The sequence below is a fragment of the Microcebus murinus genome, chromosome 21, assembly GCF_040939455.1.
Source record: "Microcebus murinus isolate Inina chromosome 21, M.murinus_Inina_mat1.0, whole genome shotgun sequence".
In the NCBI taxonomy this organism is placed as follows: domain Eukaryota; kingdom Metazoa; phylum Chordata; class Mammalia; order Primates; family Cheirogaleidae; genus Microcebus; species Microcebus murinus.
In genome coordinates, this window is record NC_134124.1 from 13,206,014 (window position 1) to 13,219,760 (window position 13,747).

At 45.9% G+C, this 13,747-nt stretch overlaps 1 protein-coding gene across 14 annotated transcripts in view; it reads right to left on the reverse strand.

Moving 5' to 3' along the window:
* The window catches only part of PPP2R2B (protein phosphatase 2 regulatory subunit Bbeta), a 400,010-nt gene that overhangs the window by 44,594 nt on the left and 341,669 nt on the right, over window positions 1–13,747 (reverse strand). For all 14 annotated transcript variants that reach the window (XM_075996178.1, XM_075996177.1, XM_075996180.1 and 11 more), the window contains one exon: window positions 4,428–4,605. In XM_075996178.1, the coding sequence (XP_075852293.1) occupies window positions 4,428–4,605 (178 nt within the window). The remainder of the gene's footprint in view (window positions 1–4,427; window positions 4,606–13,747) is intronic.

A 13,747-nucleotide genomic window follows, 5' to 3' on the forward strand; every position in this document is an offset into this window, starting at 1 on the left:
AGCAGAAAATTGGTCTCTTTGCATTTTTGTATCCCAGGTTTAGTGCAGCGCCTGGCACAAACTAGGTGCTCAATATGTAGTTGAGGGCTGTGTCTTTACTTTTACTTGATATGGGTCTATTTGCTAGGTCTTGTGTTGGACCAGGTAAGAACCCAGGTAAACTCAGTTCTGAGAACAGAGCTCAAAGGGTTCTGGGTATACCACAGTTTTCATCATAAAGAAGCAATATCTTTTAATAGCAATTTTCATTTATTGAAAACTTAGGGCTGCCTCTTGTTCTAGAAAATTACTAATCTAGAAATGACTTTTCATGGTCCTGATGTAGTCTTATTAAGACCAAAGTTTGATTACTTTAAGCTAGAACCTGTTACACACAACAAAGGACAGACTGGCTATGGAGGGAAGGGAAGGGATTTGTGACCAGGTGCCACGAGGCTTAGGAATGCCTGGCCCTGATCTGGTGCTAAACACAAGGCTCTGGACCTCAGAGATCCTGCAAATATCTGGTAAGGAGGGTATAATGAGCAACATCTTGCAAATATACCCAAGAACAAAGCCAAAGGAGGACTCTAGAATTGAGAAGATGACCCGGATAATGAATTCAGCAGAATAGAATCCACCATTCTAATAAACTTTTCTAGTTTCTCTGTCCTTTCAACAATTATGATTGTGTAAGTCCCTGTTTATTGATCATTTACTTAGCAAGGTACTGCCCTAAGAGTGTGTATTTAATTCTTATAATCCTCTTCAATAGAGCTCCTCTCTCCAGATGACAAAATAAAGAAAGGCTTGGATAAATTAAGAAACACATTAAAGTTTACACAGCCAGAAAGTGGTAGAGCTGAGTGAGAACTCTATCACTTGTTGGACTTCAAAGCCTGAGTTCTCAACCATAATGCAAATGTCACAACCAAATCATGATGTTTTTCTTTTCTTTTTTTTTTTTTTGAGACAGTTTCTCTCTGTCACCCTGGGTAGAGTGCAGTAGTGTCATCATAGCTCACTGCACCCTCAAACTCCTGGGCTGACGCAATCCTCCTGCCTCAGCCTCCCAAGTAGCTGGGACTATAGGCATGTGCCTCTGCACCCAGCTAATTTTTTCTATTTTTGGTAGAGATGGGGTCTTGCTCTTGCTTAGGCTAGTCTCGAACTCCTGTGGCCACAAGTGAATCTCCCACCTTGGCCTTTCAGAGTGGTAGGATTACAGGTGTGAGCCACTGCACCCAGCCCCATGTTTTTCTAACCATATCTCCAGAACACTCATCTTACTATTTACTTAATACTTTACATATACTTAGTTTGTAATTTAAATGGATTTTCAATATCTATGAAATCACAGGATATGACAGTTGTGTTTTCTTACATTCATTTAAATAAATACATAACTATGAAGACAAAATAAGTCCACATATTGTTTAAAAGCATCTTGCCTACCATCTCAGGGGTACCCACACCACGCTTTGGCCCACCCATATCATCTCTCATGAACTCTATTTCTTCCGCCTCTTTTGTGCATAAGGGACATTATACAAACAAATGAGAACCAAGAGATGATTTAAAACCTTGGTGGTTAGTGCTTGGTGGTTAGTATTTTTCCAAGGCTGTTTTTACAGACGGCTGTTTCCTACCCCAGAGGTGGCTACGCTTCAGGGATGAGAGGCAAAAGGGTCCCAGTTTGTAGAGTCTCCTCAGTGCTTAGGGCGGTCTGGTTGAAAAGAACTATATAGATATCAGTTATCATCATTCTCATGATGACGATGATTATTTTACATATGGCTGCTTTAAGGGTGAATGGCACGGTCTCATTTGTATGCCAGCATCTGGCAGGCTGTCACACATCTGCTGAATATAACCTAAACTGTGCTATTAATATTTCCCCTTTGCATTCTCCCCAAGGCATCTGTCTCCTAGAGTGCCTAAAGAAACTTCCCTCTGCCTTGAAGGCCTAGAGGCAAAATTCAGAAAACGTGTCACCTAGACTGGGGAAAGCAGAAGCTCAGAGTGACAGCCAGCTGAGCCTGAGCAGATTTCTGGCTCTTGGAATAGACATGGAGAGAGAAATGGAACCACCACCCACACTCATTCTATTAGCAGCTGCACTGCCAGGCAAAATCTGTGGCAGCGTCTCCCAGGCCCAGACAGCATGTCGAGTCTGTTCTGGGAGCAACAAAAGATGCCAGCCGTGGTCCTGATGGTCAGTTCTCAATGTCTCCAAATATATCGCATAATTGTCACTACCAAATTAAAGCTGCATCCTCTAAAAAGCCTTTGGACACTGCTGAGCACTCTCTGCAGCATTTTTTCTTGAGCACACAGCTAGACTACATTTCCCAGCCTGCTTTGCGGTTGGAGGTGGCCTCGTGGCTCAGTTCCAGCCAATAGAACACATGCTATCTTAGGGCCTGGCTCATGGGAACCTCCTGTGTGTGGTCCTCCATGACCTCCCCCTTTTGCTGTCCTGTTCTTGATAAACATGGTGATGTCGGGGAGCCACAAGGTCAGAGGGCTGAGTCTCTGAATCACTGATTGGATGAGGCTGCCGGCCAGTGGGGGTCATCAGTATTCAACTTTATAGAAGAAATTATCTTGTATTTGCTTGAGTCATTATGGGGTCTATTTTATATCAGACTATTCAGAGCTTTACTATAACTGTTAATAATAAATTTACAGGTTACATGTCATGATCAACTGTCTACCAAGTATCTCCACTTTGATGATCTGCTTGACGCGTCCAACCAACTGTCTATATGACAGAGTGTTCCATACGTTGGATCACACAAAGTCCCTGCTCTCACAGAATTTACATTCTCATATGGGGAAACCAAAAATACACAAATAAAAAGATAATTTCAAATAGTAACTAGTACTAGGAAGATAACAGGGATAGTTTTTGGCGGCTACATGAAAGTTAACGGGAGACAGTGCCTCTGAGGCCTGAATAATGACAGGTAACTAGCCATGTGAACTCTGGAGGCAGAATATTCCACAAAGAGGGAACAGCAAATGCAAAGAATGGAAGAACAAGATTTATCCAGGAACAGAAAAGTGGTTAGTTGGCTGAAATAGAGTGCATTAAGGAGGAGTGATACTATAAGGAAGAGGCAGGGACCAGAACATGTGCAATCATATAGGCCTAAGTAAATAACTTGAATTTTATTCTAAATGCAGTGGGGAGGAACTAGAGTGTTTTGAGCAGGGAAGGAGTGATGTCTGGATTAAATGATCAAAGGTCCACTCTGACTGTTATGTGGGACCTGTGTTGTATAAAAGAACAAGAAAGAATGGAGACCAGATAGAAGGTCACTGCAGTCACACAGGTGAGAGACAACAGTGGCTCACGCTAGCCTGGGTTGGTAGGAATGGAGATGGAGAGACATGAGTTGATTTGAGATTTTTTTATAGAGGAAGCATTGGCAGGGCTCATGGATAGATTGGGTCGGGTAGGGTAGGCTGGTGAGTGCAAGAGGAGAATCAATATTGACTCCTAAAGTCAATTGTCTGGCTGCCCAAGCAGCAAAACCATAAACTAAGAGTGGGGATTATAGTAAAGAATCAGGTTTGCAGAGGAATGCAGTACACACTAGGTACTCAGCGAATGACCGATTTTTATCATTAAGTAGACGGTCCACAGAGTGGGGTGAGAATACCGAGTTAGAGACTTATTCAGCAATTTTCTTGATTTCTCCAAATTTTAGTTAAATAGTAGAAAATGATACTCATACTATAGGGTTGCCATACTGAATATACCCTCAGGGGTTAGAAACTCCAAGGAAGCATGATGGGGCTTGAGGATTGCTAGTAAGGTTCTAGTTTCTTGATGTGGGTGGTGGTTACAGGTGGGTTCACGATCTACAAAATTTCATCAAGCTGTACAACTATACATATACTCTTCGGTATGCATATTACACTTTGATGAGAGGTAAAATGAGATACTGTACTCTAAGTTCCCAGTGCACATGCCTGGAACTAAATAAATGTCAGCCACTACTATTTTCACTATCATGTTACATCAGAAGCCGCCTCATGTATACCTGATGTTCATGCTGTCCATTTAGACCATTTATGGATTAACAGAGGAAGTAACCCTGACTGAACTCCAGGGCCTTATCTCATCATTGATAAAAATCACGTTTAATTTTAACCCACCACACATAAATGCCTCTACACGAAAGAATTGACTCAGAGTTCCAATCTAGAGCTAGCCCCGGCCCACTACTTGTAATTCAGTATTTCCCTAACTTTATAGTTAGGATGAAAGAGTCTCGCAGACTCCAGTGTACCCTAAAAGGGGCAAGTTCTATGTAAGTGATGGGCGTTAACAGTAGTGATGGCTCCTTTCTACTCCATTTCCTCCCGCCCCCAAACCTGCTTGTACCTGAATATTCTTGATTTATGCCACCTGGTGATTAGCTGCAAGGAAAGGATACTAAAACTTTGATTGGTTATTTCAAAGTTCCATAGGTTAATCCTCAGGTCATCAGCGGACATGTAGGTTTCGTAGTCGCTGTTGACCGATATGGAGTTGATGTGATACGTGTGCGCGTTGGCAAAGACTCTTCGTGGGGTGGCCTCCACCATCAGGTCCATGGGTCTCAGGACAGGCACCTGGGATGGGAGACAAACAAATCACTTCAGAACCAAAGCTCGGCCCTGGGAAAAGAATGTGCGTGTTTATGGCCTTCATTAGCACACACAAAATCACAGCCACATTAAAGAAGACTGAAGCCAGAGAAAGAAGGAGACTAAGAACACATCACATGTTGTTCCTGTTATTTTCTGTTCCTTTCAGTTTTCCTCCTTTCTCAAAAGATATCACCATCACTTAGCTCTGATGGGAAATTTCATCCTTTATAAATTCTAAACTTTCCTCCCAGGACCTTCAGGTGGCCTCATCTCAGGTAGATCTTGGATTCTACTGGGGGATAATAGCTACCTTTCAAAGTTACTGTTTTCACTTTTGTTTTTTTAAAAAAACATGAAATCTATTTGAAAAAGGAAGCCGTGGGAAAATTTTATTAGGTTATTAAGGATAAAATGTCCCATTTCCTTAAGTACTAAGTTTGACAGTTGATATCTCTGACATTTCACTTTGACATTTCTCGTTTTATTTTTATTGCACAGGTACATCCTCAGTCTTTAAAATGTATGATTTGGTTTGTGATTATCTTTCAAATCTTTTTTAGAGCAATTTTTGTGAAACCATGGATAAGTCAAAAGTTCGCGTTATTTTTGAATATGAGTTCCATCGTGGAACCAATGCAGTGCAGACAGCTCGAAATATCAACGCAGTGTTTGAAAAGAATGCAGCTAATGAACACACAGAAAATACATTAATGGTTTGAGAAGTTCTGTTCTGGTGATTTTAATCTTGAAAATGAGCCACGTAAGTGACCTGACACCAAGGTGGATAACAATGAGCTGAAGGCTGTAGCGGAAGTGACTCCATTTCAACCTATGAGTGAATTAGCAGCAAGGTTTGACATTATTAGTCCAACAATATTGGACCATTTGAAACAAATAGGCAAGGTAAAGAAGCTGGATAGATGGGTTCTGCATGAACTAAACGAGTGTCAGAAGAGAAATAATCTCCAAGCTTGCCTTTCTTTGCTGTCACAACATAAAGGTGAACCATTTCTACACCGTATTATTACGCATGATGAAAAGGGAATTCTTTTTGACAATCACACGCATTTGTCAGGGTGGCTGGATAAAGACGAAGTGCTAAAACATAGTCCAAAACCGAATATTCATCAGAAAAAGCTAATGGTGTCTGTTTGGTCGTACAGAGCTAGTATTAGCCACTATAGTTTCATGAAATCTGGTCAATTACAGCGGATGTCTATTGCAACCAATTGGACAAAAGGATGAGGATGCTTGTGATTAAGCAGCTGAAATTAGTCAACAAAGACAGGCCCAGTCCCCTTGCAAGACAACACTCAATCACATGTCCCACAAACAACACTGCTCAAACTACAGCAGTTGGACTTGGAAACTCTCTATCATCCACCATATTCAACAGATCTTGCACCGACTGACTACTACTTCTTCCAGGCTTTGGACCACTTCTTGCAAGGAAAAATATTCAATTCTCAACAAGGTATGGAAAATGCCTTTCGCTATTTCACTGCCACTTGTTCTCCAAGCTTCTTCTCTGCTGGCATAAGCAAGCTACTGTTAAGATGGCAAAACTGTGTCGATAGTATAGGCCCATACTTTAATTGTACTGCTTTTTGTTTGAGATATAATAAACTATGTTTTTGATTCGAAATCAGGCATTTCATATTTAATGACCTAATAAGAAATGTCTAGTTCCACTTTAAATTTATCCTTTATGTCTTTTTATCTCATGGCTTTTGGGGGGGGGCTAGACCCCATCCTGGCTTAAGTGCATTTTATAAAAACTTACAGTCACCCAAGGCTTTAATAGCCCAAATTCAGCTATTAATATATAGGGTATTCATTGACATCTTGGTTGACCTGAGAAAATCTTGGTTTATACCTGTTGTCTTAGAGTATGAACCAGGTAGTGTGCACTTTCTCATTCAAAACTGTCCCAGTTTGGACATCAGTTATATGGTCACCTTCCTGACACATTAAAAACTTCTAAGTATTTGTTGGATGAGTAAAAATATGCAAGTAAATATTTTCTTTCCAACAGATAAGAGAATCAGGCAGTTAAATAGTTCCTACACATGAATCCGTCTCTCTCTGGCAAATATGAAATAAGATTGGTCACTTTTCAGACTCCCACCTCCAAATTGTGGGTGAGCTAGCTCCTAAGAAAGGGATTGAAAGCACAAATAACAATAATAATAATAAGAAACACCAAACAAAAGCTTCACAACAGAGGCGTGGTCCTTTAAGAGAAAAAAGAAAATAAAAGGACCGAAAGCATTTTTCTTTTCAAGCAAATCATCTCTTGCAACCGAGCCCTGGCTGATTTGCTACCAGATGGCGGATTAAGACTTCAACTTCTGACTTGGCTTCCGCCCAGGCGGTGGGGAGAAGGCGGCGGCAGAGACGAAGGTTAGAGTTTGTGAAGCGCAGTCACCTCAACAACATAACCTTTCAGAGAACAGAATTCTCGCGGCTCAGTCTGGAGGGAGTTGAGCTCACCTTTGAGGGAGTTTTTAAATTAAGTGAACAATTCAGGGGAAACACAGACTTCAGCAGACGGAAGGCCAGATATCCCGGAAACCAGAGACGGCTCGAGACGCGGATGCAGGGAGAGTCCGGGGTCCTCTGAACACCAGGAAAGGGAGGGAGGGCAAGCCTTTGTGGTCCCCACCCCGGCGTGGATCATGGTTCTACGGCACAAGCCCGGGGGTGGCAGGGACTAGGAGACCTGTGTTCTGATGGCAGATTGGCCCTCACCGCCAGGCTGAGAGACCAGGGCCACCAACCTCCTCCACCGTCCTACTCTCTGCAGAGCAGTGACTGTGCCTTCATTATCCTGCAGGGTGGTCGTGGGGACTTGTGGGGCGGATTTGGCTCCCAGTTCACACTTCCACCCACTCTCAGAGCAACATTGACTGAACGCTGTACAAAGTCCAGGGGGCCCGGAGTGGGGAGTGAAACCAGGCACAGGCCCTGCCAGTGTACATCGGATCTGGTCCGGGGAGATGGACTTGAATGACGTCATCTCATAATAAAATGAGGCAAATGCCCAAAAGAGAGGATGTAGCGCCAAATAGTGCCAAGAGGGACTGAACCTGGTCAGGGAGATCTGGAGAGGGTTCCTGAGAATGTAGGAGTGGCTAGGATGTGAAGGATGAGTAGGGGTTTAACTAGGCCAGGAGGGGAGGGCAGGACAGGGGAGAATATTCTAGTCAGAGAAATGTCAGAGGTATGTGCAAAGGTCCTGTGGCCGGAGCGAGAGAGGCAAGAGTGAAGTCCTGATGGGTCAGCGTCGCCGAGACAGCGATGGCACTGACATGGGAGGTGAGGTGACAGGCCAGGCAGGAAGCAAGCCCCAAGGGAAGCCTTTGGCATTATCCCAAATGAAATGGGAAAAATGAAAGGATTTGCAATGTCTGTGATAAGATTGAGTTTAGGTTTTGATCGGATCATTCCAGATATAGAATGAAGAACAAGTCAGAGGACTAAGGAGGTGGCATTTTCAAAGGGAAGTTGATACGCTATTGGACTCCAATTAAGGACACGCCTGAGTTAAGACTTTGTAACAGATAGAACAGCGACTTTGCCCTTAGGAACTCTGCACTGAAATACACCACTTACTGGGCATCTACAGTGCCAAGCATTCTTCCTACATAATCTCAGGACATTCTTTCAACAGCTCTGTGAGATAGGTATGAGCACAAAGCACTATTGCAAACAAGAGACTCGGGCACAGAGAGGCTAAGCCACTGGGCCGGGGTGGCCCAGGAATGGGAGACATAGGCAGGATTTGATTCCAGGGTCCACCTGACTGCGAAGCCAGTGTTCTTGGCACTGTACCAGGCAGGCCACGCTGGAATATCACACAGGGCAGGAAGTGACAAATGCCCTGCAAGTGACATGAGTGAGTCACAAGGAAAATTTATGGAATGAATGGAATTCTTGGCAATAATAATGGCAGTGGTAATCACAGCAGTATTTGAATAGGGCATCTGCCGTGTGTGCTTTCAATAACGTGTGCCATGTTTTTAGTCTATAGCAGAGGAACTACCCACCTGGAGATTCTAAGTGTGACTCCCCACCCGGAGATTCTGAGTGTGACCTGCTTCCTCTGTGCCCCCCAGAGGTACCAGCGCTCAAAGCAGGCTCCTGAGGGCCACAAAATGCATGGAATCTGCAAGACTTCCTGTGGCTCCTCCTCCTACACCAGGTGTCCCCAAACTACGGCCCTTGGGCCACATGCGGGCGTTTTTGCCTGTTTTGTTTTTTTTACTTCAAAATAAGGTATGTGCAGTGTGCATAGGAATTTGTTCATAGTTTTTTTTTTTAAAACTACAGTCCGGACTTCCAACGGTCTGAGGGACAGTGAACTGGCCCCCTGTTTAAGAAGTTTGAGGACCCGTGCCATACACTCGTCCCTCTGTCACTGAGCATTGTCTGCAGGTTTCACGTGGTTGTGGCGACACAGAAGGCAAGGTGGCCTGACAGCCAGGATCAAGAGGCGTTGCAAAGTGGGAGCTGCCAGCCCCGAGCTTTGGCTTAATGTGACGGGCTTGGCTGCTGATTCGGGCTGACATAGTCCATGGTGTGCCGCTTAATGGGGAAGGGCTCCGTGCAGGTATCCGGGGATGGAGCCTCTGATGCTTTGCCCAGGTAAGGCGGGGACAGGAGGTAAATGTGGCCCAGGCCTAGGCAGAGGCTGGCCCGCTGCCCAGCGATGCCCGTCACGAGGAGAGAGAGGGAAGTTTGGTGGTCCAGGCAGGACAGGATGGACAATTAGGAAGCCATGTTGAGACTGTGCTTTCCATCCACCCTGGCCGCATACTCCTTTTGGGGCCCGGCAGGGAGATTTGGACACTATTCCCCGAGTGAGGTTAGGCCCACAGGCCTCTGCTAGGGCTTTCTCCGGACGACATTCATAGGGGGCTTCCTGTGCCAGTTGCTGGGCTTAGAGCCTCCCACGGCTCACCCCACCCAACATAAGCTTGTTCAGAGTCTTAAGGAGCCAACCTCCCAAGCAAGATGCTTCTGTTTGCCCCGTCCTACAGGGGAGGTGCGGGGAGGTGAAGTTTCCTGTCCCATGTCACCCAGAGAACAAGCTGAACAGCTGGGATCTGAACTCAGGCAACCTGGTTCCTCAGTGGGCCACACTTAGCCACCGTTGCAAATGAAACTATTAGGCTGAGATGCGAAGCTGCTGTTTTTTGCGAGCCAACCATTGTCAGATTTTAGTAATCTCACGTGGTTCAGCCTAATATTAATCCTTGGGAAAGACTCTGTGCTATATGGATATGATGTTGATTCAGGAAACATCAGGTCTGAAGGGCCCTTCCAGCCTCTTCCCAGGCCATCATCTCTGTTTGGGGGGTGGGTGAGGTGGGAGGCCATGGCGGCCAGGCCTCACCTCCTCCTTCTTGGCAGTATGTGTTTGGCGATTCTCAGTGTCTTGCTTAAAGAAAAGTTCCTGTGGATAAGGAAAGTTTGAAAACTACAACAATAACCAGGGGCGGTTCCTGAAACAGAGACTCAAGAAGTCTAGTGCCTTGGCCATGGTCACCTGCAGGGGTTGCTGGCACGGCCCAGTTTTCTGTCCCCACCCCAGGCTTCTGCCGTCCCGTCCCCTATGCCATCAGCCGAGCATCTGACACAGGACCAGAGCCTGGTTTTTGTCAAATGACAGAACCAGACCAGACCAAAGTCAGGATGAGGCCAAGACCTTTTAGCTCAGTTCAAAGCTTCTGGTCAGAGTGTGCGGGTGGCTCTGGACAGAGCTGCTGGAATTCAGTGCCTCCCTGACCTCGATTCAGTTTCAGCTCATCCTCTTGAGGCTGGCTCCAGAGGACAAGCGTCCCCGGCCTGGGCCCTGCCTGTGTGCCAGTATCGCATCAGAATATCAACTGAACAACGTCCCAGGGCCCCAAAGAGCAGTCCGAGTCTAACCTGCAGCAAAGCGAACCGAGATACATGTCAGGTGTAATGTTACAGGAAAGCTCTTCCCCCCAGAGAGCTACAATGGGAGGCTCCCTCCCTCACGTCATTTGGTCTTTGTCCAAATGTCACCACCCCACCTCAAGCAGCACATTCTCCACTCTGCTCTCTTACCCAACTGACCGTGTAAAATGTTTTGAACATGTAAGCAGTTCATCAGTGAATTCCCACTCTCATGTCCTGTGATTTAGCTTGGCAGACATTATAATCCCCGTTGCACGGGATGAGGAAGCAGAGGCACAGAAAGGTTAAGTAATTTGTCTAAAGTCACACAGCTTGTCTGAGGCAAAGCTAGCTACTCACGCCTGGCACTCCCTGACTCAGGAATCTATGCCCTTAGTCACCCCATATTCTGGACCCTGGAAAAGCCCACTGGAATGCCTGGGAGGGAGCTAAATAAGTAGACTTTGCAGGGAGGGCAGTCGTGCTGTATGGAGGTCAGTAGGCACCGCCCAGGCAATATCAACCAAGGGGGCCTGTGCCTACCTGGGAACATCAAGGCAGACCTTGGAAAGGAGAAGACTACTGAGGCAGGCAGGGCTCGGGGGTGAGTGGGAAATCCCTAAGGCAGCAGTTGGGGGTGGGGAGGACAGGGAACCGTGTTCCGGTCAGAGGCACCAGCAATGCCAAAGCTCAGAGGCAGAGAGCCACGTGTTCATGTGCAGGTGTGTGGTTCTGTGTACTGCTTGGATAGGACCAGTGATTTAGTTATTCACTTAGCAAATACTTATTAAATCCCTCCTGTATATCAGACATGATCTAGGGATTGGGGACACAACAGTGAGCCATCTCCGTGGGCTGTAAGTTCTCGTGTGTATACCTATATGAAGACAGCCTGAGTTGGGTAAGACGACAGCAAGTGGAGAGTATGCTACTCGAGGTGGGGTGATCATGGGAGGCCTGAGCGGGTGACATTTGAGCAAAGAATGAATGAAGGGAGGGGGCCATGTGACTCTCTGGGGAAGAGCATTCCAGGCAGAGGAACAGCAAGTGCCAAGGCACTGAGGTTGGAGTGTGCCTAGAGTGTAGGAGGAACAGCAAAGAGCTTTTGTGGCTGGAGAGGAGGGAGGAGGGAAAAGGGAGGGTAGTCGGAGGAGGTGTCGGATCAGTCATCAGGGCCGGTCCACAGATTTTTACTGTGAGGGTGAGGAAAGCTCAGGGAGGCGGGAGCAGCTGCCCAATCCTGCACCACCCTCTCCCCTCTCCCCCCACCCCTCTTCCAGCCTTCCTCCCCCAGGTTTTCTCTCATTATCTTTCCTGCCTCTCCTCTTGGGAAATACCAGACCATCCTTCACTTCCCAGAACCCATTCACTCACAGAAATGAATGTGGCTGTCATTTGGCTTATTTGGTGACCACACCAGCGATTCTTCACGATCTTCGTGGGGGTTGATGGGTCACAGCGCCCGGCTTCAGGGACACACAATTGAAGCTGAGCAGAGCCCTAGGAAACAGGAAGGCCCTGAGGCCCCACTTTAAAAGATATCTGTGAAAATCCGCAGCAGGGAGAGGCTGGGGAGTGGGGGGTGGGGAAGGGCTCACTGTACCTCCATGAGCAGACTTTGCACAGAGAAGAAAACAACAGCTGTGACTACCGCTGCAACCTCCAGTGCCCCAGTAAGTCGACAGACTGAAAGCAAGACTCTGAGAGACAAGGGATGGCCAGATAGGAGATAGAGAACAGGAAGATGATGGAGTCGTGGAGGAGGAGGAAGGAAGAAAGAGAGAGATGTTTATCTGCAGGATGTGAATGGGTTTTGGTTGTCAGGTAACTGGAGGTCAAATCTCACTGAGATGAGCACAGAAACCTTTGACTAACACTGTTTGTTAGGTAAAATCAACACAATCAACATTATGGGGCCTTTCAAACAAATTGCCATCAATTTAAATCCATGCTTGTTCCACATCTCCTTGTTAATGTTCAACAGATGTTCTCTACCTCCCTCCCCAAATCATTGAGATTACTTTGTATTTAGATTGACAGGATATATGAAGCTCACAGAGTTAGGTGGGCTCCGCATCATCAATTGGAAAGTACATGTAGGAAGGTTAGGACCATGTGCTGGCCCCTGATGAAGCCTTCTAACATTTATTGAGCACCTGCTACATGCTGGGAAGTTGCCGCAGAAAGTATCCTTAAGAAGTTAAGGGAGGTTGAGGGTACCCAGCCCCTGACCCCTTCTTGGTTATAACCAGATGTTTCGGGAAGCTGAAACCAAGGCTGTTTGATCTAGAAAAGATGAGAGCTGAAGTGCTGGGTGTTGACCCCATCCTTGGTGTACCGTGTTTCCCCGAAAATAAGACCTACCCATAAAATAAGCCCTAGCAGGGTTTCTAAGCATTTGCACAATAGAAGCCCTACCCTGAAAATAAGACCTAGTGATGGGCGTGGCTACACAGCACATCTGCACAACCCATGCGTTTCGTCGCCGAGTGGAAAAGATGACGAGCAGCCCTTCTCATCTGCCCCATGAGAGCTCTAGTGCTCACCAGGAGAGATTGGGGCCAATGGTTCTAAAGGAAATAGAGTCGCAAGAAATTCAGGATAGAATTCGGGGTTTGGAGAGTTAGGATGATGTTCCAGAAGGTGACGACTTAACTATATTTGAATAAATGTAGATTGCTGTACTGTACTTAAAAAAAATAACACATCCCCTGAAAATAAGCCCTAGGGTGTCTTCTTGAGGAAAAATAAATATAAGACCCTGTCTTATTTTTGGGGAAACATGGTAATGAGACCCTGACTCTTTGGGACCACAGGTATGAGGCCAAGTGGAGAATGTGGGGGTGAATGTGCTGTCTCTATCCATCTAGTGGCACTAAATGATAAAGCTGTCAGAGAAGCCTGGAAATTCCAGATCCAGCCTCACTTTAAGTTTAAATCACCTTGCCTTGTCACTTCAAGAAACATCCTTTGTGACTGTCCAGTAACAATTACTGTAAGTGTGGAATAGAGCCAAGAGCTAAAGGACACCGAGACTTCATTTTCAAGGAAGAAGGAATAAATCATCTTGAAGAGGGGAGAGCCATTAGATCCTCCTGTAACTATCCATATTCCAAAGTGATACGGCTTAGTGGCATAGAGCAGTCATCTTCAGCGAGGGCACTGTCCCCTGGGAGTAGGTGATGGCTTCTTAAGAACT